The following is a 25,968-nucleotide window of genomic DNA, read 5'->3' as shown; positions in this document are numbered from 1 at the left end:
CAAATTTGGTGGACAAAGGGACTGTTCTATACATTTCTACCCACTCCACTGATCCACAAGGTAGTTTGCAAAATATAAGCAGAACGAATCACATGCATACTCATAGCATACTCATTACATAACCATGTCAGCCTCGGTTCCATATTCTCAAATGGCTAACCAAGGAGTGTTATGTCCATTTGACACTGACACTGAACTTATGGTTGCGCACCACACCATAACTTGGGCAGACCACATCTGATGGCGTGGTTCCTTGAGCAGTAGGCATGCAGTTCTTGGGAGAGGTGGTAAATATTTTGCTCAATGCCTGTAGAGCCTCTACCAGAAAGTCATATGCATCTAAATGGAACAGGCCCGTCCTATGGGCAGATACTAAAGGTGTTACTCCGGACACCTGCCCGTTGTCTAGTATTTTTGATTATTTGGTTTCCTTACAAGCCTCAAGATGGTCATCTTCGTCAGTAAAAATTCACTTTGCTGCCATTTTGGCATTCCACAAAGGTATTGGGAAGACAATGTTCTCACATTATTTGTCGAAATTGTTTTTAAAGGGTTTATATAAACTGTACCCACCAAGAGCTCCACTAGTGCCTTAATGGTTGCTGTCTTTGGTATTATCTAAATTGGTACTATCTAAATTGATGCTGAAGCCATTTGAGCCAATGGCAACTTGTCCTTTGTCCTGTCTTTCTTCAAAAGTGGCCTTTTTTTACTGGCCATCACATCTGCCAGAAAGGTTAGTGAACTTAGAGCACATTACTTAGGGCAGTAATGCATACTAGTTTACAGTTTTTGCCTAAAGTGGTCTCCAAGTTCCATGTATCGCAGAACATCTCTCAGTATTTCTTGACCCTACAACCCCCTTAGAACGTATACTACACACACTAGATGTCAGAAGGGCCATTTTATTCTTGATGGGAATTTTTGTAATAATACTCTGCTACAAATTTTGTTCCCCTATTACCAGGGGAGAGTCTGTTAGCTAGATAGAGAATCTCCTTTTGTAAACTAACGACAGGAGGGAAAAGTAGATTTTGGAATTATTTTGTAGGAGAATAATTAATCAGACCAACATGATGGCTTAGAAAGGTAGATATGAACAGAGCCTGAATAAGAAATCTGGAAACTAAGCCTATTCTGCCTACCTCGTTAATTTACCATCACGGGTAAGTTTTCAACCTATGGTGAGAGGATGTGTGTTTCATTCATTTTATTTTCCTCTGCTCAGATATTAGATGGTTGTTGCTCAATTGTATGCTTTTTTTTTGGTAACTGCTTATACAATTAAAGATAACTTTTCTAAGGTTGGTGTTAAAAGTGGTCTCTGCATCCACTCAAGCCCAACTTGGCTCATGATTACCAAGTTACAAAGAGAAGATAGGGAGATGCCTGCCTGGATCTGAAAAATAAGCGAGTTTAGGGAGATGCCTGCCTGGATCTGAAAAATAAGCGAGTTTTCCAAGGTCCCCCCCATATTCATGATGGTTTAGAGTGGTAGATTTAATCTTAATTTGAAGAAAAGTCTCATAAAAAACAAATAGAAGGTCTGGGTTACAGGACACCAGACAAGTATACCTCTAATTAGCCATCTGAGTAAATTCTAGATTTCCTGTGGTAGAACAAAGTGCTTGCCAAGCCCATTTTACCACAGGCATCATGTATGTGTACAAAGTGTCATCAAGTAACAGCTAATTTATGATGATCCTGTAGCTTTTCAAGGCAAGAGATATCTCCCATAAGTGATGTCGTGCTGGCTGCAGGAGTTCTCCCACACTTTGTTTGGGGCCAAAATTAGCCCCATGTGGAGCATGGGAGTATTCCCACAGCCAGCGTGACAACATCAGTTCTGGAAGCGATGTCATGCAAGCAAGCGCCAGGAGCACCTGCACGCAAAGCAGGTGCATGAAAAAAGACAGGCATAAAGTAGGTGCCAGGTCCCCCCCCCCTTGTACCTGGAGGGTAGAGGGCCTGCAAGATGCCAACTCTGCCCCCATATTCATTCCAACAACAATCCCTGGACCTAACAGCACTAACATCTCAGGCTCATTTACTTTTTCATCTTCCAGTGTTATATATACCATCAAGGGCCAACAATGCCCTTCAAATAGGTTAGTCCCTTCAAGCAGAACAATAAATTGATACAAATCTGATATTAAAAAACCACAACATTAAAAAAACAGCGAGACACTTTAATCTCCCAGGACATTCCATCACTGACCTAAGTAGCAGTTCTCATACAGAGAAACTTCAAAGGCAAATTACAACAGGAGATTGCTAAAACTGAATTTATTTGCAAATTTGGAACAATGGCTCCCTCAGGGTTGAATTGGGACACTGGATTTTTTTTCACACTACAGATGCCAATTTTCTGCACTTGGCACTCAGGCTCTATCAAGCTAATTGGCACTCTATCAAGCTTCCTGGCACTCTAATTTACAATAGCCCTCCCACTCTCTGCCTGGATTATAAAGGCCACTCCTCGTATCCGACCAAGGGAGCTTTGACTCTGGAAAGCTCATCATACCCTGGAAATCTAGTTGGTTTTTACGGTGCTACTGGCTCTGAATCTTGTTCTTGTCTTGAAAACTACAGCAGAGGTCGGCATAAGTCGGCTGCAATGGGAGGGCACTTTCTGCCACCACTTCCATCTGCATAGTGATGGCATCCAATTCTATAGCTAGGAATGATTTCTCCTAAAGGCTTTATGTAGAGGTTGAATTAACAAGGGGGATAAAATTGCACCCTGTGAAAACCTGCACGATAATTTTCACACATTTGATCACCGACACCAACAGCCACGTGGATTTTAGTATTTTGTGGTCGAGAGACATGCACTCCAGATATGCTCAGCTGTATTAAGACGCAGGTTCCAAGAACAGAAATATGTGCATCAGCAAAAGCTGGCAGTATTCTACTCGAAAGGTGAAGCTTATTTCGAATAAAGAAAGTGTTTTCATATTTCCAACTGTTAATGGGATTTTAAGTATACCGAATAGTTCTTTCAACGTCTATCAAACGTTAGAGGCTGAGCTCTAGGCGAAAAGGGTGTGAACCGATGCACGTATTTTCCTAAACGGAGCCAAGGACTGCGAAAGAGCCGCACGTACAAGCGGCTGCATTGCCATCCCCAGACCAACAGACGACGCTGTTCTCCGCCGTAGTGGGGAGCGGTGGGACTTGTGCCAGAGCGGCGGGGGAAGGAGACGGCCTGTCGCTCCGCCCATCCGTGGCCGGCAGCGGGGATGGCGGCCGTTTTGTCCCCTCGGGTATGTGACAGCGACCCGGCCACACCTGGAACCCAGTCTTTAAAGGTGAGGAAGGCACTTTCCGCGCGCTCTCTGAGCCGGGCCGGGCGCGAAACAGGTGAACAAAGAACGCGAGGAGAAGCCGGGCGCTGAGCGGAGGCGGCCGCGTTTCCTCGGGTTTATAGAGGAAGGACGAAAGCGGCCCGGGAACCTCGCCCGAATCCCGAGGTGCTGAAAGGCGGCCTAGGAAGGGGGCTGCTGTGTCTTGCCTGAATTTGCAGCCTCTTAACTCCTTTCAACTTTCTGCGCAATGCGTACGTCTGTGTGTAACCACAGTCTCCAGCTGACCACCATATTGAGTCGTTCATCTTGTTCACCTTCATGCAACCCGTCAGCAAAATCGTAATCGTTATGGAGAGAAGGGGGCGTGAAGAGAGAAGGCTTTCATGCAACAAGGGAGGGGGTGCCGCTGCGCGGCCGCTCCTCATGAAGGGCTTTGCATCTGCTGCGTGTGTGGTGGCTTACGTTCCCCATAGTGGCGAATGGCAATCATTCAGATCTATAGGGAAGTTTAAAGGGTGTTGGGAACTAAGTTTGTTTCTTGCCTAGGAGCAAGCTGCTGAGAATTAAGACTTAACCTTCCTCAGCAAAGCTCCATTGTGGATTCTGTTTCTTGGTCTCACCATAGTGTGACTGAATGTTGGTTATGGGGCTTTCTTGTGAATAGAAAAATCCTTCAGCTGGAGTCTTTTTGATATGATTGATATCTTAGTGTTAAATGTGTTAAATGAGTCATAATTCCCATTGATTTACTTAAGTTAGAAGTATAGTATTATACCTTCATTCTAACTCTTCAATAGTATGATTCTCTTCTGGTTGTACCAAAGACATTATTCCCTCAGTTTGCTTCATCATGAAATATTAGAGGTACGTATTGAAGGATTTCTTGCCCCAGCAGCTGTGTGTGATCCAAGAAGGTATGGCCCTGCAGTGGTTTTGCAAGACTGAGAGGGTGCCCTTCTTGTCTGCATGCAGCTTAATTGTCACCTCTCTGTCTGAAGCTGGTTTGGTTGATCCTTCTTGGGTTGGTTTGATCCTTTAAGGGGAGGCAACAGCAAATCCCATTAATAGCAACTGACAACCGAATGCAGATAGCTGTTAGAGTAAGATTTTAAGTTTAAGTGTCCAGTACTCTATAAAGCTTGTACTATTTAGGTTCTTGAAATGCATAACCTTAATCTTAGTAATTCTGTTTCAAGGCTGTAGTGAGTGTGGTGTATTCTGCATGGAGATAGGCTTGTGTGGTTTTCTTGTTGCTGCAGCAGTTGCCAATGCAATGCAGTGGCAACAGGAGTTCTACAGGGCAGGTTTCCCCAATGTTTTCCTGCCTGTCCCCCAGCAGTGGCCATTTCCCCCTCCCCTGAGCCACTGGGACTTTTCATTTTTTGATATTGGCAATTGAATATCATTATAAAAATCCATTGGGGTCACTAAATTCCTAGCTTTCATTTGCTTAAAAAGTCTAACCCCTTTTGTTGTAGAGATACAAGAGGAAGGCCATTTAAAAATTAAAATGAAAGCTAGGATTTTAGAGAACTTGATTGCTATAATTATATTCAGATGCTGATTAAAAACAAAAAGCCTACCTCCCCTCCCTCCCCCCCCCCCCAAAAGCAGGGCAAATGGTTGTTACATGAGCAGAACCAGGAAAACCTGACCTTTCCAATACAGCAACAGCCACCCCAGCTTTGTTGAAATGTTTTCCAAAACTTTGTGGGAAAGCTGGATTGAGAAAGATCCTATAGAAACTGAAGAAAACCCAGAAGGTGCAGGAATGCAGGCAAAAAAAAGATTTACATGTTGCATGTAGAAAAGATTTGTGTGTTACAGGTCTTTAGAGTTCTATGCTTTAACATATGACACTTTGATCTTGTCTCAGGATGAAACAGAAGAAAATTCAAATGATGGCAGCCAACCATCTAAAAGGCGACGAATGGGCTCCGGGGACAGCTCACGAAGTTGTGAAACTTCAAGTCAAGATCTTAGGTAATATATTTTTAAAAGTATCATTCTCAAGAATGATATAATGCATGCTATTTTTGTTTGGTTTATTTAAAAACTGTAAAGATACTTGGACCTTGTTGACTTGGTTTGTAGTTAAAAGGATGTTGAAGCTGTTAAGAGTACTTTCCTGCGAACTCTAGTCCTGAAATTATGCATATGCTGATACACAGATAGTCACTAGAAATATCTAGAAGACTTATGCTTCTGTTCCTTGAAATTATTTATTTACATTATTTATAGTCTGCCTTTCTCACTGAGACGCAAGGTGAGTTAATACAGTCAATTTCAAGGACATTTTAATAAACAACATAATAGTTATATAAATGCAAACTCGCAAAAAATTAAAAACAGCAGAAATCCAATACAAAGTTGAAGAAAGACTGGAAAAGAGCATTAGCAATTCTAAGACTGATGTATTAAATAACATAGAACTACCTAGTAGGATTACATTTAAAGCAACAGATAGTACATTGTAGCCAAAGTAGTAAAGTCTATGGTCTCTATCTCTTTACTGATGTATCTCTTTGAGATCTCTTCCATAAAGCATAGCCTTCCTATCCAAATAAAACAGCCCTCTTGAATAATTCAGTCTTGCATCTTTTGTGGAAAGCCAGGAGAGAGGTAACTTTCCTGACCAAATTAGCCAAACTTCTGTTTTTCAGAAAGTGTACTTACAAATTAAGTGCTATCCTTGTGCCTCTCCTCTCATTGTAACAATTGATGGTTCTCTAAAAACTGACTTTCAAATTGTTGATCTTTTTTATTTAGTTTTAGCTACTTTCCAGCTGAAAATCTTATAGAATACAAGTGGCCACCTGATGAAACTGGAGAATACTATATGCTTCAAGAACAAGTCAGTGAATACTTGGGTGTGACCTCCTTTAAGCGGAAGTATCCAGGTATTTATGTTAAAGGCTTATGTGAATATTGCAAATTAAATGTTTAAAATTAGCATTTTTAATACAAAGGGAAGCCAACAGGCACATTTACAGGACTAGGTGGCTGGTAAAAAGTTAGTGCCCCTAAATTCAGCCACTAGTGGTTAGGGTTGAGTTATGCTACCATTTTTATATAAGCATATTTTGTGTAGGTGTTCTTGATATTTCCTGACCTCTGTCATGTGTCATCATCGGTCCCTCTTGCTCCCCCTCCCCTCCCGAATTGCTGTTTTTCCTGAAGTGGAAGTATATGATCACCAAATGGTTATGTTTCCCCTCTTGGATAAAATAGCTTGGGTGGGGTGATAGAAGGCAGGAAAATGATTAAGCTCTTTCATGCCCCCACATCATAGCTTCTGATCTAGATTTGTGATGTATTAGTAGTGGCTGCTATTAATGACTATTTATTTAGGTATGTATGTCATTTATAGTCCGCCTTTCTCACTGAGACTCAAGGTAGATTAAACAGTATGAGATTAGTGCAGTCAGTATCAGGAACATTTCCATAAACAATGCCGTAGGGTAAATAGATACAAGTTCACAAAGACATAGCATTGGTAGGAATCCAGTACAACATAGGAGTGAGGTCTATGGTTCGTAACTCATTAGTGGATCATCTGAGACCCCTTCCCAACAATACAGCCCTTCTATCTGAGTAAAAAGCCTTTTTGAATAATTTGGTTTTGCATTGTTTGTGGAAAGCCAGGAGAATGGGGGCTGTCCTGACCTCATCAGGCAGGCCATTCCACAGGGTGGGGGCCACCACAGAGAGTCTGTGTATGGGCTGCTGTTGATTTCACTGATGTGCAGGGTGGCACCTGCAGGAGATCCTGTATGGAAGAGCAAAGCTGCCATGGAGGAACATGGGGAGGGAGATGGTCACGTTGGTATGCCAGATCAAGGCCGTGAAGAGCTTTGTAAGTGATAACCAATATCTTGGACTGAGCACAATAACTAATGGGTAGCCAATGAAGTGACTACAGAATGGGAGTGATATTCATGCTCCTGCTCGCTCCTGATAACAGTTGAGCTGCAGCATTTTGCACCAATTGGAGTTTCTTAGTCAGTTTAGATGGGAGACCTATGTCTTAATGTGACCTTAGCATGAATCCAGGAGGCCAGGTCAGCCATGTCAAGGTAAGAAGGCTAGGGAGAGGTTGTAGAAAGCATTTTTTGCAGCTGCCTTAAATTATTTTTCTAGTAATAGCACTGGATCCAGTATAATCCCTAGACTCTTAACTGAGTCTGCAAGGATCAAACAAACTGCATCGAAAGTGGGAATTACAATGCCCTTCAGGATCTCTGCCTTCCCAACAAGCATCACTTCCATCTTGTTTGGGTTTAATTTCAATTTGTTTGTTTTCAGCCATTTCACCACAGCTGTCAGGCAGCGTTCCAAGATTTCTATTGAATCTTGTGGGGACCTGGGTGGCGAGATACAGAGTTGGGTGTCATCTGCATTTTGGTGACATCCAACTCCATAGCTGAGAATGAGAGCTCCTAAAGGCTTTACGTAGAGGTTGAATACTTGCAACACCCCTCCCCCGCCCCACCTGCTTTCTGATGTTGTCTTATTTTGTCTATTTCATAATTTAATTATCTTGTTTCTAGGACAGACTGTTTTAATATTATTTCTCTTGACAGCAGAGGAGATTGTGGATTTATGTATTAAATTGTTGATTCATTATTATTGTCTTTTATGCTAAGATCTTGAAGGCTGCTAACACACTTGGAAGTACATTCCATTGAAATCAGTGGACATGACTTTCGGATTATTATATTTTAGTTAAAGGCTCCAACCATTTTAAAATAGTAGCTTTGTAATGCAAGTTCTTGAGTGAAATCTAATTTTAATGCAACTATATTTCACATTTTTAAGAAGATTCAAAAATCCTTTACACATTTCTTTTGCTACTTTTCTTCCCTTTTCCTGGAGATTTAGAAAGACGAGATTTATCTCACAAAGAGAAACTCTACCTCAGAGAGCTAAATGTGATTACAGAAACACAGTGCACCTTAGGTAAGACATTTTTATGAAGGATTTAAACATTTTGAGGTTGCAAAAATGAAGCTTTGGATAGGAATATTTTATATCTGTCTTTTGTTATTAAAATTACTTTAAAGATGTCAATATTTTTATTTGAATAATTTCATTTCTAATTATAGAGGTATTTAGTCATTCTAATAGCCAGGATCCAGAGAACATCTCTGAGCTCAAGAGGGTTTCGCTCACTCCTCCAGCTTCAAAATGTGCCTTTCCATTTGGATCTCTATCAGAAACTGAAGGGTTTATTTTATTTTGTCAGACTCTTAGGTAGTTGCCAAATCTGTTTTTTCTTTTTCTCAAATACTTTCAAGTAATTGTGTTAGTAACTCTGATGTTATCTAGGTCTAACAGCCTTACGCAGTGATGAAGTAATTGATCTGATGATTAAAGAATACCCTGCCAAACATGCTGAGTATTCTGTCATACTTCAAGAAAAAGAACGTCAGCGAATAACTGATCACTATAAAGAGTATTCTGTAAGTATTCTCTCAAACTTTACTGATGAATTAAAAAAAACAGAATGACATGGAATGGCTTTTGGATATAAAACATCTGCAGCTCATGAACTAATGGAAATGTTTTTGTTTCAGCAAATGCAACAGCAGAACACTCAAAAAGTTGAAGCAAGTAAAGTTCCAGAATACATCAAGAAAGCTGCCAAGAAAGCTGCTGAGTTTAACAGCAACTTAAACCGTGAACGAATGGAAGAAAGAAAGGCTTATTTTGATTTACAAACACATGTAGGATGGCTTAACTTTCTTGCTCAAATTACTTTAGGTAGTTTCTTGTTTATAGTAGAGATGTCTAGGGTTTTTTGGTTTGTTTTTTGTTTTGGTATTTTTCCTGGCTAGCATTCTTAGTTACAGTAAAATTGAACTTAGTGTTTCTCAGGAGTTATAGCTTGGGATCATTTCTATCCACTTTGTCTTGCTTGTTCATGGTTAATCAGGGAATTGAACACACATCTTATATCAAAGACGACATTCTCTGTCTTAGCCTTTGTTCTCTGTATCCAAAATTGTGGGCTATTAATACAGTTACTGTTGTTTTAAATGTACCCTTTAATTCATTGCTTTGAAAAAGTGGATGTTTAAACAATATTTCCCTCACGTTTTAGAACAATAATGTATTTTCGAAGGCTTTCACGGCCGGAGAACGATGGTTGTTGGGGGTTTTCCGGGCTGTATTGCCGTGGTCTTGGCATTGTAGTTCCTGACGTTTCGCCAGCAGCTGTGGCTGGCATCTTCAGAGGTGTAGCACCAAAAGACAGAGATCTCTCAGTGTCACAGTGTGGAAAAGATGTAGGTCATTTGTATCTACTCAGGAGGAGTTGGTTTCCTGTAGACCTTGTGACCTAACTGAAGGTTTGCTTTGCGGATGACCAAGGTATCCAGGATGACCAAGCGTAGCATCCAGACAAGAATAAAAGAACATGAAAGACACTGCAGACTTGGACAGCCTGAAAAATCAGCAGTGGCTGAACATAGCCTAACTCAAACAGGGCACAGTATCTTATTCCAGGACACCAAAATACTGGACAACACTTCCAACTACTTTGTCAGACTGCACAGGGAAGCCATTGAAATTCACAAGCATAAGCAAAACTTCAACAGGAAAGAAGAAACCTTAAGAATGAACAGAGCATGGGCTCCAGTTCTGAAAAACACCAGGCCAACAAAACACTCCACACCCGACAATAGCCCTGCAGAGAAGATTAGCACATCAAGCACCAATCCATATGCAAAAGAACCTCCTCAGGTTACAGTGAAGCCTCCCGCCATTAGCATTCCACACCCTGGGAAACTCTTACAGAATGACTCAGCTCAACCCCACCCCTCCTGAGTAGATACAAATGACCTACATCTTTTCCACACTGTGACACTGAGAGATCTCTGTCTTTTGGTGCTACACCTCTGAAGATGCCAGCCACAGCTGCTGGCGAAACGTCAGGAACTACAATGCCAAGACCACGGCAATACAGCCCGGAAAACCCCCAACAACCACAATAATGTATTTTAATTAAATACAAGTTCTTTACATTTTATTATATGTACAGCTCTAACCAAAAAACATAAGATCACATGGAAAATTATAGCTGTATTCTGTGAATGAAGCCTGAATTTCACAATTGCCAGCTGAAAACTAAGCATTTGATGGGATACCAGGAATATGGTTACCTTCCCTGGCCTTCTTGCCTAAGGATATAATTCCCGTGGATCTAATTCCCATGATTATTCTTCAGACTCAATCCAATATTCAGAAATGGGATGGAGCTTCATACCATAGATACTTCCACCCTTGGTGCATTTATTTATTTGGAAAACTTCTATGCCTCCTCTTCCAGGGAACCTGCCTGAGATGACTTTCAGAAATAAAAAACAATAAAAACATTGTATTGTCGAAGGCTTTCACGGCCAGAGAACAATGGTTGTTGTGGGTTTTCCGGGCTGTATTGCCGTGGTCTTGGCATTGTAGTTCCTTACGTTTCGCCAGCAGCTGTAGCTGGCATCTTCAGCTGCTGGCGAAATGTCAAGAACTACAATGCCAAGATCACGGCAATACAGCCCGGAAAACCCACAACAACCAATAAAAACATTAACAGTTATTAATGAAATTCTATAATTAAAATCATAGACAATTGAGAAGTTTATTTTTCAGACTAAAACACACTAAAATCGTATTAAAAGATCAACTCTTTAATTTATAAACCTGGGCAAACAGAAACATTTGGCCTCGTTCCTAAAAGAGAGCAATGTAGATGCCATACAAGCCTCAAAGGGAAGGGTATTCCATAAACGAGGCACCACATTGAATAATCCCTGTCCCTGGTTGCCACCCACTTTGAAGGCAGGGGGCCAGGGATGCCAAGCTTCTGCTTCCCACCATTGCTCAAACCAGTGACAGGACAAAGATTTTTTTTTAAAAATGGGTGAAACCATGATGTCACCTCTGGAGAAAACCCAGAAGAGACATTAGTCTTCTCTAGGAGTCACTAGAAACTATGGTTTTACCATAGATTTTCTAGTGATTTTTAGAGGTGTTCTATCACTTCTGTGTGTTCCCCAGAAGTGACATCATGGCCCCCCAGGCTATGACAACCCTACAGGGGGCATGGGGAGCATTGGCAGGCTTGACAAGATGGAAGCAGGCTGTCCATTTAGGGCTTTTAAGGTAACCAGCATTTTGAATTGTGCTCAGAAACAACTGGGCAGCCAGTGTAGATGTTCTAGCACTGGGGTGCTATGCTACTTGTATTCTGCCCCTGACAATAGCCTGGCTGCTGCATTTTGACTGAGCTGTTTCCAGACCATTTTCAAAGATAGCCCCATGTAGAGGGTGTCATAGTAATCTAACCTGGATGCAATCAGACCACAGATTGCTATACTAGATCACACTTTTTGAGTAACGGCCATAGCTGATGTATCAGCCAAAGCTGATAAGAGGCATTGGGTGCCAGAGAAGATCTGGGCATCCAACTATAGGCCAGGATCTATCAGTAACTTTAATTACAGAGGAGTGCAACCCCTTCCAGCACAGGCTGACTCCTGAACTCTCAAGCAGCTTATGCCAAACCAAAGTGGTCCAGAGCATGTATGCTTACATCTGTGTAGTCGAGATTGAGTTTGCATGTGGGGATTAGGAACAGAATCATAATGTTCCACTGTGCGCAACAAAATATTCAGTCAGTATTTGTGTAATCCACCTTGGGGAGAGGGCGTAGTGGGGAAAGAATTGTGGGAATTGGATCCATTCATGCACATGCCTTGGGCCACATGGTGTTGTGGCAGGATGTGGTTCTTATTCAGCAGTGCATGCTTTGCGATCATACAGAAAAGCAAATCTGTTCATAAAATTGATGTCAAATAAAAATTCCTTGCTTTTTTTGTTAATGCAGGTTATTCAGGTACCTCAAGGGAAATATAAAATCTTACCTACTGAACGGACCAAAGTTAGTCCTTATCCAGTGGCTCTTATACCAGGCCAGTTTCAGGAATACTACAAAAGGTATTGTAAAAATAATGAGCTACTTTTGTGTTGATAAATCTGCTTTTATTAGCAAAGTGTAACTTGTAGAACTACAAATTGAACTTGACTTGAAACAAGAATTTAAGGATATCAAATACAGAGTGCTAGTTTGGCAAATCAAATTTATGAAATGCGTAGTAGAATAAAATTGCTATGTCAGATCAGATCAATGTCCAGGTTCCTGTTTTCAGAAGTGAACAGTAACCTGGTGCTTCTGAGAGGCTCTGGAGCAGGGCATAAAAGTGATAAGTCTACTGCTGTTTGTCCCTAGTATCAGGTGATCAGAAAGATACTGGCTTATACCAAGCAAGATTCATCATGCTTTCCCTTCTTCCGGCATTTCATAGGATTCCTCTTCCTTTGTTCCAGGGGGCCAGCAGGCCCTCGGGAGCAGCATAAGCGACTAAGTGTCAGTCTGCAGTGGGAGGAGAAGATCGTCAGAAATCACCATCCCTTCTTCTGCAGGCATAAGTGCCCTTCAGAACTAGGTGGTAGGATAGAACCTTCAGAAGGTACTGATCAGAAGACCGAATGCTTATGTAAATTTATTGCACCTCTCAAGCTTGTAGATCTTTCTGCTGTGGCTAGCCCTTCAGATATTGTATCTTAGTTAGTCTGCGTTCCTTGTGACATTCAAAGCCAGTTGCTGAGTTCCACTGAAGGTGCCTGTCTCTGAATTTCCTGTTTCAAGTAAATCCATTCAGTTTCTGCGGGTTTGCAAAATACCTGTATGCAAACAAAGATTAAGTGGCTCCTCATAGTAATGGTGTTTTGGATGTAGCTGAGGACACCAGCCTCTTGGTGTATTCTGTAGAAGCAAGATAGACCTCAGAGGACCAGACCAGGAATATGTATTGCATGCGGTCAAGTTCTATCACATTCAAGCAAATAAAACATATAAGCAAAATATAAATTCCAAATGATAAAACTATGATGTTTAAAAATGAATAATCAACATATAAGCACCTTCGTTATACGGAGGTGAAGGAGTCATTAAGCACAGCTTGAATCCTGATGTTCTTTGCTGTCAGGACAAACTGTGTTGCTGTATAAGAGACGTGTAGATTCAGGTCAGAAATGGGGAAGGTCTTTGGGGACTGAAGCTCCACAAATACAGAAATGGGCATCAATTGGTATTTGTGCATAAAGACTGTCTAGAATGGCTGAGGGCATCCTCAGAGGATGAGGCTCTTTGCATGAAACCAGCAAGGTTCCTGGTTCACTCTCCAGAACAGTACTTAAAATTATTGAATAATTAGATATTTATATGGAAAAAAGTAAAACAGATCACAAAGGACAGTTGGACAAGTTAGACAGCTAATAGTGCAATTCTGTGCAGAGTAACTGCATTCTGTTGATTCCAGCAGGTTTAGGTTGGAGTAACTCTTTATAGAATGTATTGTTGAGCTCTTTCTGCAGCATAGTAAAATATTTCTTTAAATGGCTTAGCAAATCGGTGAGGTACAGACTTTTGTACCCCTGTATATAAAAATTCTGTATTTAGTTATTGTGGATTCTTGCATTCAGTTTTATTCTTATGAAGCACTGAAAAAACATTTGGTATGTTATTTAATCACCAAGATGACTGTTTGTCAACAGCTATGTATAATTGTATTATGGCACTGAAAATGATTACTTTTTAACTTTAGGTACTCCCCAGATGAACTTCGATATTTGCCGTTAAATACAGCTCTGTATGAACCTCCTTTAGATCCAGAACTACCAGCTTTGGATAGTGATGGAGATTCAGATGATGTGGAAGAACGAGGTGATGAAAAGCGAAAAGTCAAAGGCAACTCGGTGAGCTAAACCTATAGGAGGAAAAAAAACCTTTTTCCTTTGATGGCTGGCAGTTTTGTTGATGTCCTGATCAGTCTCTGTCACACAGAGATGACCCAAGTGTTGGCAGTACACTTTTCCCCATTGAAAACAGAGCCAGATTAACTCCCTGGTTTTCTGGGGAGCTTGAGGTGATGAAGCAGATGGGTGAATCAGTGGAGCACAGTTGGAAGAAAATTCTGGTTGACTTCAGCTAAACACAGATGAGATCCTGTTTTCAGGCCTACTCTGTGGTAGTATTGGCAGTGAATAACTACTTTTCCACTGCCATCATATCCATTCATTACTAACCAGTGGACTGATGTGGCTTTGGGGCAGAATCCCAGAATAACCAATGAACTTTCATCAGCCCACTGACTTAGTTGCTCAGCACTTTGTAGATAAAATCTTTTGCATTTGATCCAATTTAGATTCCACTATGAATTCAGTACAATGGCAAGAGGTATTCAGACCGTCATCTAGTCCTAGTTTGAGGGGGGAAATTAATGCTTGGAGAAGTGCAGCCTACTATCTGAATGTGCAACCCTTGCTTCTTGGCTTACTATGTCTAGTAGCAGAGGAATAAATGATTGGATCCAGGTAGTAAAAGACTGCCTCATTGCAAAAGGAGGCAGTCTTGGTTGTTCAGAAGGAAGCAACAGGGTCAGTCCCTGGACTCTAGCATTTTATCCAACTATCACTTGGTGGCAAGATCAACTGAAAACTGGCAAATAAAGATCAGGTTGTAAATCAACTTCACTACATACAGGCTGACATCCAAAATGTTATACTCATTGCTATAAACGTGGAGGCTCTGTAACAAGCAAAGGTGGCTCCTTGCTGGCACAGAACAAACGCATCTATTGTGGAGTATTTAAGACAATATTTTTGGGATCTTTAATCTGCATATACTAAGGCCTAGATTTAGCACAGCCCAAAAGAATGAGGGGAAATAAGCATTCTTAAAATGAAAGGTTTTTTATTGAATCAACACAATCCAAATTAAACAACTGTTATGAAAAAGGGGGAGGGAGATTTTAAAAACAGAAAAACAAGAACCTTTCCCTAACAGCTACCTGTCTGTAAGGGAAAAAGATGGGGAGGGAATGAGAGTATATAGACTCCCAGTCAGTCGAATATGAATATAATCTTGCACAATTGTCAGAGCCTCACAAATGTGATTCCATACTCTCCATTGGCAGACCAATGGACTGCAGGATCAGGCTAGTAGTGCCTTGATAGGAGACCTCAGTGCTAAAAAAATGGCCTGTCCCTCCTCTTGAAAGGTAAAGAAAGGATGGTCCTGATTTTTAACAAGGTTATTGCTTCTCCTGGATCTATCTGCAGCCTTTGACACAGTAGACAATGCCATCCTGTTGAGGCGTTTAGGAACAGAAGTGGGCATCAAAGGATGTGCCCTGGACTGGTTTAAATTGTTTCTCATGGAACTGACTCAAAGGGTTGCCATGGAGATCAGCTATCTCCAGAATGGGAACTATCTTGTAGGGTTCCGCAGGGCACAATTTAATCTCCCATGTTACTCAACCTCTATGTCAAACTTTTAGAACTCATTTACTGCTATGGAGTTGGATGTCATCAATATGCAGATATCTTGCTATCCAGGTCCTCACAGGATGCAGTAGAAATCTTAGATCACTGCCTGACAGCCATGGGGAAATGGCTGAAAAATAAATTGAAATTGAACGCAGACAAGACTGAAGTGATGCTTGCTGGGAAGGCAGAAATCTTGAAGGACACTGTACTCCCCACTTTCAATGGAGTTTGTCTGACCTTGCAGATTCAGTTAAGAGCCCAGGGGTTATACTGGATCCAGCACTACTAGAAAAACAAGTTAAGGCAGCTGCAAAAATGTTTTCTACAACTTCACTCTAGCCTGGAAGATGGCTTCTTACCTCAACATGACTCACCTGGCCATCTGGATCCTTGCTATGTTAACATCAGAATTGACTATTGCAATGCACTATACATTGGTCTCCCATCTAAGTTAACTAGGAAGCTCCAGTTGGTACAAAATGCTGCAACTCGACTGTTACCAGGAGCGAGCAGGAGCATGAACATCACTCCCATCCTACAGTCACTCCATTGGCTACCTATCAGTTACTGTGCTCAGTCCAAGGTATTGGTTATTACATACAAAGCTCTTCACGGCCTTGGCCTGGCATACCTATGGGGCCACCTCCCTCCCTGTGTTCCTCCACAGCAGCTTCACTCATCTGAACAGGGACTCCTGCAGGTGCCAGCCAACACATGGGTGAAATCAACAGCAGCCCGTGCACGGGCTTCCTCTATGGTGGCCCCTACCCTGTGGAATGGCCTGCCTGAGAAGGTCAGGAGAGCTCTCACTCTCCTGGCTTTCCTCAAACGATGCAAAACTGAATTATTCAAAAAGGCTTTTTACTCAGATAGGAGGGCTGTATTGTAGGAAGGAGGTCTTAGATGTTTCGCCAATGAGTTAGGGACCATAGGCTTCACCATATGTTGCCTTACATGTTCTTTTGCTTTAAATAAGTACTGCTATATACTACATGTGCTTCATGTTGTCTAATGTCAGTCCTAGAATTTATTATGTTCTGTTTCAGCATTTCTTCAACTCTGTGTTGGATCCTTGCTAATGCTATGTCTTTGTAAACTTGTAGTTATTTACCCTATGGCATTGTTTATGGAATTGTCCTTGATACTATATGGAAATGTCTTTGATACTGATTGTACTAATCTCACACTATGTGATCTGCTTTGAGTGAGAAAGGTGGACTATTAAAAATAAATAAAATAAATAACATTTGAAGTTTTGAAAGAACTCCTTACTTTGTTAATCCCAACTAGCCAATCAACCAAAAGCATGGTATTTTTGTTGTAGGACAACTCATCTGGCAACGTATCTGAAGGAGAATGCCCCCCTGAAAACCAGGAGGAATCATTTCAGGGAAGACAAAAAACGAGGGAGAAGAGCTCTACTCCAAGAAAAGAAGGCTCCAAACGTTCTGTATCCAAATCAGTTCCTGGGTACAAGGTAGAAGAAAAAAGCCCCTGACTCAGCTTCTTTACTGACCAGCCTCTCTCCCTGAAACATTTAACTTTGTTTTTCAAAAATATGGAACTTCTGCTTACTATACTTGACTAGCTGCTCTTCTTTTGTGCATTCCTGTTTGCTTCCTTACTTCCTGTGGCTTTATTTTACTTGAGGCCTTACTGTTTGTTACCCTGGCTGTGGAGTTGCTTCTATTTTCTGTACTTAAACTGGTTCCTAAGCAATTGCAGCATAAAACCACATTTTAAGGAGGATTTTCTCATTATTGGAATTGGGGGAGGTGTTTTTGCAATGCCTCCAAGAAGTAAATGGTTACATTATCAAGTATAAAACCTGAGCTTTGATTTAAAATACCTTGCTCGCCAGTATGACAGTCTATTACTGTAAAATGCAGCTAAAATGTTGCATATATACTTCAACGTGTTTTTCATCTGGAGTTAACTGATTAGAATGTGATTTAGTAATATATTCTTAAGAGAGTTCCCTTTGTACATAAGAACTTGCAAAGCTAACTTGGAGCAGCACTGCAATATTGTGTTTAGCCAGAAATTTGGTTAGCATAACAGGAACCTGTTCAGACTATTCTTTGTCATCCTCACTTCTACATGCAGTGAGATAAGGAGCTACTCTTGGACTTTTGTCTTCATATCCTCCATCAATCCCTTATTGTATGAAGCAGCAGTGCCTGGTAGAAAATTCATTTATTCAAACATGGGCTCTCTATGATCTTGTAGCATAGAATCCATGATACAGGAGTCTGCAGTTTAGAAAGAGATTTTATATTACAGGTTCAGGTAAGGTCCCTGGTTCCAGTATGGAATCTCTTGGTTTAGCTGCTATCTTGAAATGACAGGAACAGAGAATGAACCCAAGACTACTTATTTCACCACACTTAATGCTGGGGGTGGGGGGAGATGTAATGTCTGAACAAGCCCCAAAGCTCTCTGACCTAGACTTAAACAGTGGTTACATCTAGTATTTGATCATCAGTATTACTGATGAGTTTCCATTTAGAATTAAGTGTACTTTCAAGTGTCAGTGAACTAATCTATCATTTTGAGGGCTAAGGGAAATAAGAAGCACTAACTCCATAGCTGCCATTGAAAAAAGTGAAATGTTTGCTTTACATTGCAGCTCGAAGGTGGTAAGGCAAGTGTATTGGAAAGATTACAAAAAGAAAGTTAAGGAAAGTAATGAATTGCCAAAAAGATGATTAAATGATGTTGAGTTTGTGAGGTTGTACAGCAAAAATAACTTAATTTTCAAGTTCAGTAACAAATTATCAAACTGCATAATTTATGTTGATGGATTATTCAAGCTAACCAGATTGTGCAGCTTTGATCAAAAACAAGAATGCTGTTTTAAACTGCATAAACATGTTTTCAGACTATATTACAAACATGCTAAACTTTAGTTATACCTTTTTTTGAGAATTATTTTTAAATGAAGCAAATAGAGATTTTAAACTTTTGCAAAACACAACTATTTTTACATATGAGCATTGAAAAAAATGTTTACCTTATTGCCCAAACGTATACCAGTAATATGGTAGTTGACAAAATCCAAAGATGATGCTTGAGAGAAGACATTGTAGCATTTTGGAACTTTACAAATTATGTGAACAGATATCACAAAATGAATACATGTTTAGCTAGTTCTTGTCCTGAAGGCACAGCCCCAATGACTGATTAGTAAGGCTAACTAGAGAGTTGTATAGTTCTTGGATTTGAAAATGGATCCAAGTTTGTGCTGATCAGTGGTTCAAAACCATTTTCTCAGTAGCTTTGGGGATGAAGTTCTTCTATGGGCAGCCCCTCTGAAATGAAAATAACTCTGTTCTTGTGCATTTGCACTTCAATAGGACTAGTACAGGAAACCTTCCACCTCGATTGGGCCCCAGGAAGATAGCATAAGCTACTTTCAAAATCTATTGGTGCCAACTATGTTGCTACTATGTATTGCAGTTTATGGCACTTAAGCTGAATGAAGAATAACTTTCATCTCAGAAGAGTCTGCTTTATGCAAAATCGAAGTGGTTTTAAATTTAATACATATCACTACATGGAATTGATAAGACATGGAAATTTATCATCTGTCTGTAACAGGTATTGATATACCATATAAGTGTATAAATGGGACATTAACTATTGTCCCCAGGAACTCTTAATATTTATAATAGCTTTATTACGCTGCTTTCACAAGCGTACCTGTTTATTATCATATACTGATTTTAGATCATAATGTTCATAAAACTGAAATTCAAAGATAAGAGCAGTTTGGATATGCTTGCATAATTTTAACAGCCCACAGAATGAGAATGTTACAGTATGTTTTCCATGTTTCTGTTTTTGAACAGGCATATCCACATATTTTATTACATTTCTGATTTTTTTTCCTCTTGGGGAATCAGAACGTATTGTTCCTCAGTTGCTGTTCTTTGTTGCTTTTAACTGATGAAGGACTGACAGTTACAATTGCACATGCAGTATTTTGTTCTTAAAGTTAGGGAGTTTTGTGTGAAGCAAGAAACTGGAGTGAAATCTTGAAATCATCCCACTTCTTTTTATCTCCCTCATCCCAGAATCTTACATTTCACATTTTGTTGCTATGAAAATAAGGAAGGGATCTTTTTAGGCACTGTGATTTTAGAAAACATGGTATGCTTATTTAGGATTTTTAGCTATTTGGGTGCTTAGCTGCAACCCTGAACACAGGTTGCTTAAATACCATTGGCCAGTGGAATTTAAGCAGCCTACATAATGGATTACAGCTGAATTTTGAGAGCAGCAGTATGGAAGAGTTTGATTTTCTTCACCTTCTTATGATTGAGTTGAAGATTAAATGGACAGCAATATCTTAGGCAGTGTTTTACTGTTCCTGCAAAACCATTTTTCTTACTTTCTAGTTTCATTTGAATTGCTTTGAAATGTGAGCAGGCTTTCCTTTGTATTACACTTTTATAGGAATGCATTTGTTTGTTTTTGGAGGCTCTTTTAATTGGTATATAGTGACTATTTCACTTCAAAATTTGTAGAGCTTGGAATGAGGGAACATTATCAATAAATGCTCCAACCTCAGCATTTAGATGAGGTAACGAAGTATTAACTATACATGCCACAGCATAAGTACAGTAATTCAAACATAGTTTTGTTTTGGGTGATGAGATGGTGTTTGCTATTCTATGCTGTGGCAGTAGAATATATATATGGCAAGAGAGTTAGAGAAGTGCACTTGCTATTTTGTTTTATTTTGCTATAGCTTAAAACACAATTTAAAAAAAAACCCTTACTTGTAGAATGTAGCAGTAACAAGAGGGTGAACACTGCAGGAATGAAGTTTGATCCTTTTGTTGGGTGGAGCAGGGTATAAAAATGGTATACATGTAGGAGTAGAATAGCCAATAGTACCATTTTATATGTATGTTTTCACACCCATGGTATTTATTTTGTAGAGACATTTGTGAATGTTAGACTTCTTTCACCATTTGATTATATTTATGTATAAAACAGGTGGAAATATGCTTTTTAAAAAAATAAATAACCAAAAAATTATTCATAATGCCTCTGTCATCTTTTGAAAAGGGAGATGTGCATATATGCCTTGTTGGGTATTTGTTTTAAATAAAACTCTGGAGGCCAAACAAATTAAAACACCCCGAAATAACAAGGATGATTATTTTAAATAAAATTTTGAAAGCCAGCTAATGCTTATGAAGAAAAATCTATAGAGATTAGTTCTTTGGTTAACATAGCATCTATAGATATAAATTGTTTTTAAAATAAATGTAATGACTTTTTTCACTTAACTTTAGTTAATACTATCTTGAGTTGAAACAATTTATCCATTTGGTAAATGTGGTTTTGTAGATCAATAATATTGATTATTTAGTAGTGACTGGAACAATTCAAATATATAGCAGTTCTCTCAGAATTCCAGAAACATTCCTGACAAAAATGTGTATTTGAGTTCAGGAATATCTCATTGTCTGGATGTTTAGGAGGCCAGTATGTGGCACCGTTCCACATTTATTCAGAGCTGTTCTTCCTTTTCTCATTGGCCTTGCAAAGTTCTGTTTGCTCATCTCTCACTCTTTCAAAGCTGAGAACTGTTCAGATGTTGTGGTGGTTACTTGATAAACAGGCATTTTTCTGCCAAGAGGAAATCTGTAGATACTATATTGTGCACTAGTTTGTAATATGCAGTCAGTTTCTGATATCCTACTAATCAGCCTCATACTTAGAAACTCCAACTCTGCAAACACAAGGGGCTTCAAGTTTTCAATACTGATACTTCATATACTGATATGATGTTGACTGATCTGCGACCTTCCCTGGCCCACATAAGGAACAGTGTTGATATCTATCTTGTACAAGCAAAAAATGCAGATGCTTGTACAAATTGTGTCAATGTTATTGACAGAAACCTGGTTTAATGCATTATTATTCAGCAAAAGACCTTCATGGCTTTTTTAAAAATTGACACAAAAAGGGAAAACAGCTTATTAGGCTTACTGGGTGTAGTCAAAGTTTGTTATAAAAGTCTAGTATAAATGAATTTTCTGCAATATATTTTCTGTATGAAAAGTGCTGTAAATCAAGAAAATCATTGTAAATGAAACAGTTTGCAGTACTTGTCAAACAAGGCAACAGGTAGTTATAGCTATATGTTTTTTTAATTGGGAAACGATCTAAAATATCTGGAGCACTTTAACACTATATCACTTGCTGCTAGACTTGCTGAAACGTGCAGAGCTGTAATGGTACAAGATTATAATTAGGACATGTACTTGGGACTTTTCTAATGTGTGCTGCTAGCAATTTTAGGAGCTATACCGGGTTATCACACTAGCATGACCATAGTGGTGCTAAACATATTGCTCTCAGTAGAATTAAGTAAAAAGGCTACCCAGTCTGGGACACAGGGATGTGTGTATAGCACTTGTTTTCTCCCTCATTTATTGGAATAGCTAGCAACAAACATAGGTAGCGGTGGTGACAAAATTTCTGCCAGAGACCTTGAGTGGGGTTCTGTTGTTCAGGACTGAACATAGTGGACAGAACGTAGAGGACTAGATGCTCCATTAGTTTGTTTTATACCAAAGATATCACCTTTATAGCCTTCTGATTTTAATAGGAACAATGTGAACCTCTGAGTCTCTACAAAACTGTAGGCTTAGTATGACACATGGCTGTATAAACTATTTTTTCTTCCGTTTTAGTTAATATGCTGTTTGTATATAATTAATTAATTATAGAAAATCTGGGTATTAACATTCAGTGGCATATGTTACATTTAAATAGACATAAATATCACTGATTTTTGTGCTCCTGGGTTGGATCCAGTGGTTGATTTCCACAGGAGTAACATAAGGCCAGTGGGTAGGGGGATGATTTTCATCAATTCACCCCTTCTTAATGTAGCCCAGCACTGTTCCCAGGCATCCCTTGAACACCAGGGACATTGTTTAGGAGTTACCCATGGACTGTGGAAGTTACATTCTGGGAGATGAGTTTCACTCTTACCATTGGATCTAGTGCAATTGCTGGAGGAAGTAAACATATCATAAACAGTTAATCTGTCATGGGGAAATTTTGCGATGGGATAATTGGTTTTAACATGCTTTCTTGGTCTAGAGTATATTTTGAATATACATGTGGTTTACTTTATGCTTTAAATATTATGATCATTTGTATTCAAACTGTCTTCAATCAATGCCAGTCTGTTAATCATTCCCTTTGATCAACATCATACAGAAGATTCATTAATTTATAGAAGTTAAAGTAAGGAGATGAATTTTGAAAAAAAAATGCCTATATCAGTTCTTCTGGAATGAATTTATAGCCCTCTTCTACCCTTCCAGCCAAGGGCCATTCCAAATGCTATATGTGGAATTTGTCTGAAGGGTAAGGAGTCCAACAAGAAAGGGAAGGCCGAAGCACTTATACACTGCTCCCAGTGTGAGAATAGTGGTGAGTAAAAGAATGCTTTAAATATTGCTGTAAAGTGACAAACCAGTTGAAAAAAATCTGATATGCAGAAAAATGTGCAAACTTCAAAAATTAATTATTTTGTAATTACTTCAGCATACCCAATACAGTTAAAGGAACTTAACATTTTGTAAAACAAACCATTTAATTACTTTTCTTAGACTTCTTTTGACCATTAATGATGCTGGTTTTGATCTAGGGCATCCCTCATGTCTGGATATGTCTGCAGAGCTTGTTGCCATAATTAAGACCTACCCTTGGCAATGTATGGAGTGTAAAACATGCATTATATGTGGACAGCCTCACCATGAGGAAGAAATGATGTTCTGTGATGTATGTGATCGTGGCTATCATACATTTTGTGTGGGGCTTGGTGCTATCCCCTCAGGTAATTACAAAAAACACTCTTTTTAAAAAAGAAAGATTAATATCTTTATTGATATTAGTGAAGTATAATCTGACTTTCTTCCTTGCCTGGGGAAAGATATTTGCATGTGACAATTTTATAAAATTGAAAACTATTTTGTGTGTCGTTTTATATTCTATTCATTAAGGAAATCTTACGTATAGCCATTTTTAGTCATTTTTTTCTCTCATAACTCATTCATAAAATATCTTTAAAATGTAGAATCACTGGAGAAATAGAATTGCTTTCCCACTCAAACTGTCAGAATTGACTGAAGTTGCAAAGAACCTATTTAAATACAGAAGAGTACATGATAAATTCTTAAGAGCCTTCCACACTGAAGCATTGTTTTTCTGTGAAGGCAAACCAAATGGTGGGAAGTAATATGAATTGAAGTCAAAGAATAGGTGTAATGTGACTGGACACTAACATTTTTTTACATTGATTGTACTGCTTAGAACTATTCTGGATGAGTTATTCAGTTGTCATTTGAGCTGACCTCTGCTCTTCTCTTCTTTCCCCATCCCATCTCTTTTACTGTCACTTTAATAACGTGTATACCTCAACAAAATTTCAATCCTAGAAACTGTGAGGCCTTTGAGGAAGACAGAAATCTAGTAAACCAACTGTGGTTGAATGTGGGGGCAGGGAGAAGAGAGTGATTATTAACTAGCTGATGCTAGAACCATTCTGTTTTAAGAGTTGGGTTTTTAACTATTCAGGAATGTAATTATGCTTAAAGCAGCATTTTCCACCATTGGACATGACAGCAACGCAGTGAACTTATGTCTCATTTACTGTTATAATAACAGTTCATTTGTATTCTGGACAGATTAGTGCCCACTCAGAACCATGAACAGTTAGTAGTATTATCCCCACTGGGGAGCTGGGGCTAAGTTTCACCAAGGTGAGATTCAAACCAGCAAAGTGTTGCCTTGCAACCCAACCACTATGCTACACCAGCTGCTGTTCCCTGTTGTAGAGAAAATCTGAGTAAATTTTCCTAACAGGAAGCATGACAGTGTTCCACTTGAAACTTCAAGCAGCGTGCTGCTGCCCTTCCTCTATTTGTGGAATGAATAGCAGCATGCTGCTTGAACCCCAATTTGTTCACAGTGCTGGGGAATGGATATGGAATTCCTTTGGGATTAAGTGAACAAAAAAGCACTCTTTGTACAATTCAGATTGTTCAGTGTGATAAATCCCCTTGCATATCTATCAATGTTACTATTAGAAGAACTGTACAGTAAGGGAGATAATCTTTCCTCCATTTTCCTGTAGGAAGGAAAAACCCCAGAATGTTGGTTTTTCAGTATGTATATAGTTCTAATTTCCTATAATTTATCTCTAAATAGCATGATATTAAAAAACGTGCAGTCCAATCCTAAAAACATGTGTACTTGGCAGCAAATCCCATAAAATTCAATGGAATATATTCCTGAGAAAACATACATAGAATTACAACATGATTTTATTTCTTAGTGGACAGGTTTAGTCTGGTTTTAACAGATATCTCTGTTTTATTAGGTCGCTGGATTTGTGACTGTTGTGAAAGGCAGCCCCCAATACCCAGGGGGAGAGGAAGAAGAGGGAAGAACAGTAAAGAAGGCTAAACTGAGTATCATATATATATATATATATATAAAACTGCACAAAACTAAGAGCTAAATTTGGTGCTATTTAACCTACCACTCTGTATAAGGAAAAATACCACTCAAATGTTTTTCACCAAATAAAAAATTAAATGGGGGAAGGTTAATGATTACCTTCTGGCCTAATAATTTTGCTTAAATAGAAAGTCTTAAGCAGTGGGTGAATGCTGCTATAAATGAAACTTGTGTCAAAAGTTTGTCACATGCATCTCCGCCGCACAGCAGTCATTTCTACAGAAAAGAAGCTACTGTTGTGTTCAACTTCTTAGTCAAAGGAAAAGATTGGATTCCTGGCATGCAATTACTATTATTTCACATAACTAGCGTGGCAACTCCTGACATTGTACTCTCAAAGGAAATTCTGTTCCATGAAGCACTAAAGTATTTTGGGGCAAAGCTGGCACTCCTGGAGCCATATACTAGATGTGGTAGAAGTCATCATGTGTCTGATATGCCCATCTATAAAGCAGGAAAGAAATTAAGGGTGGAAAAGCTATCAAAATGAATACCTTACCTAACTGAATCTGGGTCCTTTGTTCTCCCTTCATGACACCAAAACTAGAAGTTAACCAGAAACAGAGAAGTAGGTCGCATAATGGACTGGAGAGGGTTCAATGCCTACACCCACTTTTTCGTGTTAAAGTCCACCTACTTTATACATGAATGGGGTAGACGCATGAAAAACATATATTTACCCACAGTGAAGTTTAGCTTGGCCCTCATAAATACAAATACA

At 39.4% G+C, this 25,968-nt stretch overlaps 1 protein-coding gene across 2 annotated transcripts; it reads left to right on the top strand.

The window, feature by feature from the left end:
* The first annotated feature begins 3,223 nt into the window (after positions 1–3,223).
* PHF10 (PHD finger protein 10) lies at positions 3,224–25,345 on the top strand. Of its 2 annotated transcripts, none has more exons than XM_054974360.1 (12): positions 3,224–3,311; positions 5,185–5,291; positions 6,078–6,208; positions 8,190–8,267; positions 8,637–8,770; positions 8,885–9,034; positions 12,190–12,299; positions 13,970–14,120; positions 17,017–17,169; positions 23,048–23,156; positions 23,374–23,562; positions 25,108–25,345. In XM_054974360.1, exons 1-12 carry the CDS (start codon positions 3,243–3,245, stop codon positions 25,191–25,193), a joined length of 1,467 nt encoding a protein of 488 aa, XP_054830335.1. In that variant the 5' UTR covers positions 3,224–3,242; the 3' UTR covers positions 25,194–25,345. The 2 variants fall into 2 exon arrangements, with proteins under 2 accessions (XP_054830335.1, XP_054830331.1); XM_054974356.1 differs by having other exon boundaries at positions 8,184–8,267.
* The last annotated feature ends 623 nt before the right edge of the window (positions 25,346–25,968 follow it).

Source organism: Eublepharis macularius, chromosome 1 (genome assembly GCF_028583425.1).
Source record: "Eublepharis macularius isolate TG4126 chromosome 1, MPM_Emac_v1.0, whole genome shotgun sequence".
NCBI classification, from domain to species: Eukaryota; Metazoa; Chordata; class Lepidosauria; order Squamata; family Eublepharidae; genus Eublepharis; species Eublepharis macularius.
The sequence above is the reverse complement of the archived record's forward strand: the minus strand, read 5'-3'. Positions and strand labels throughout refer to the sequence as shown.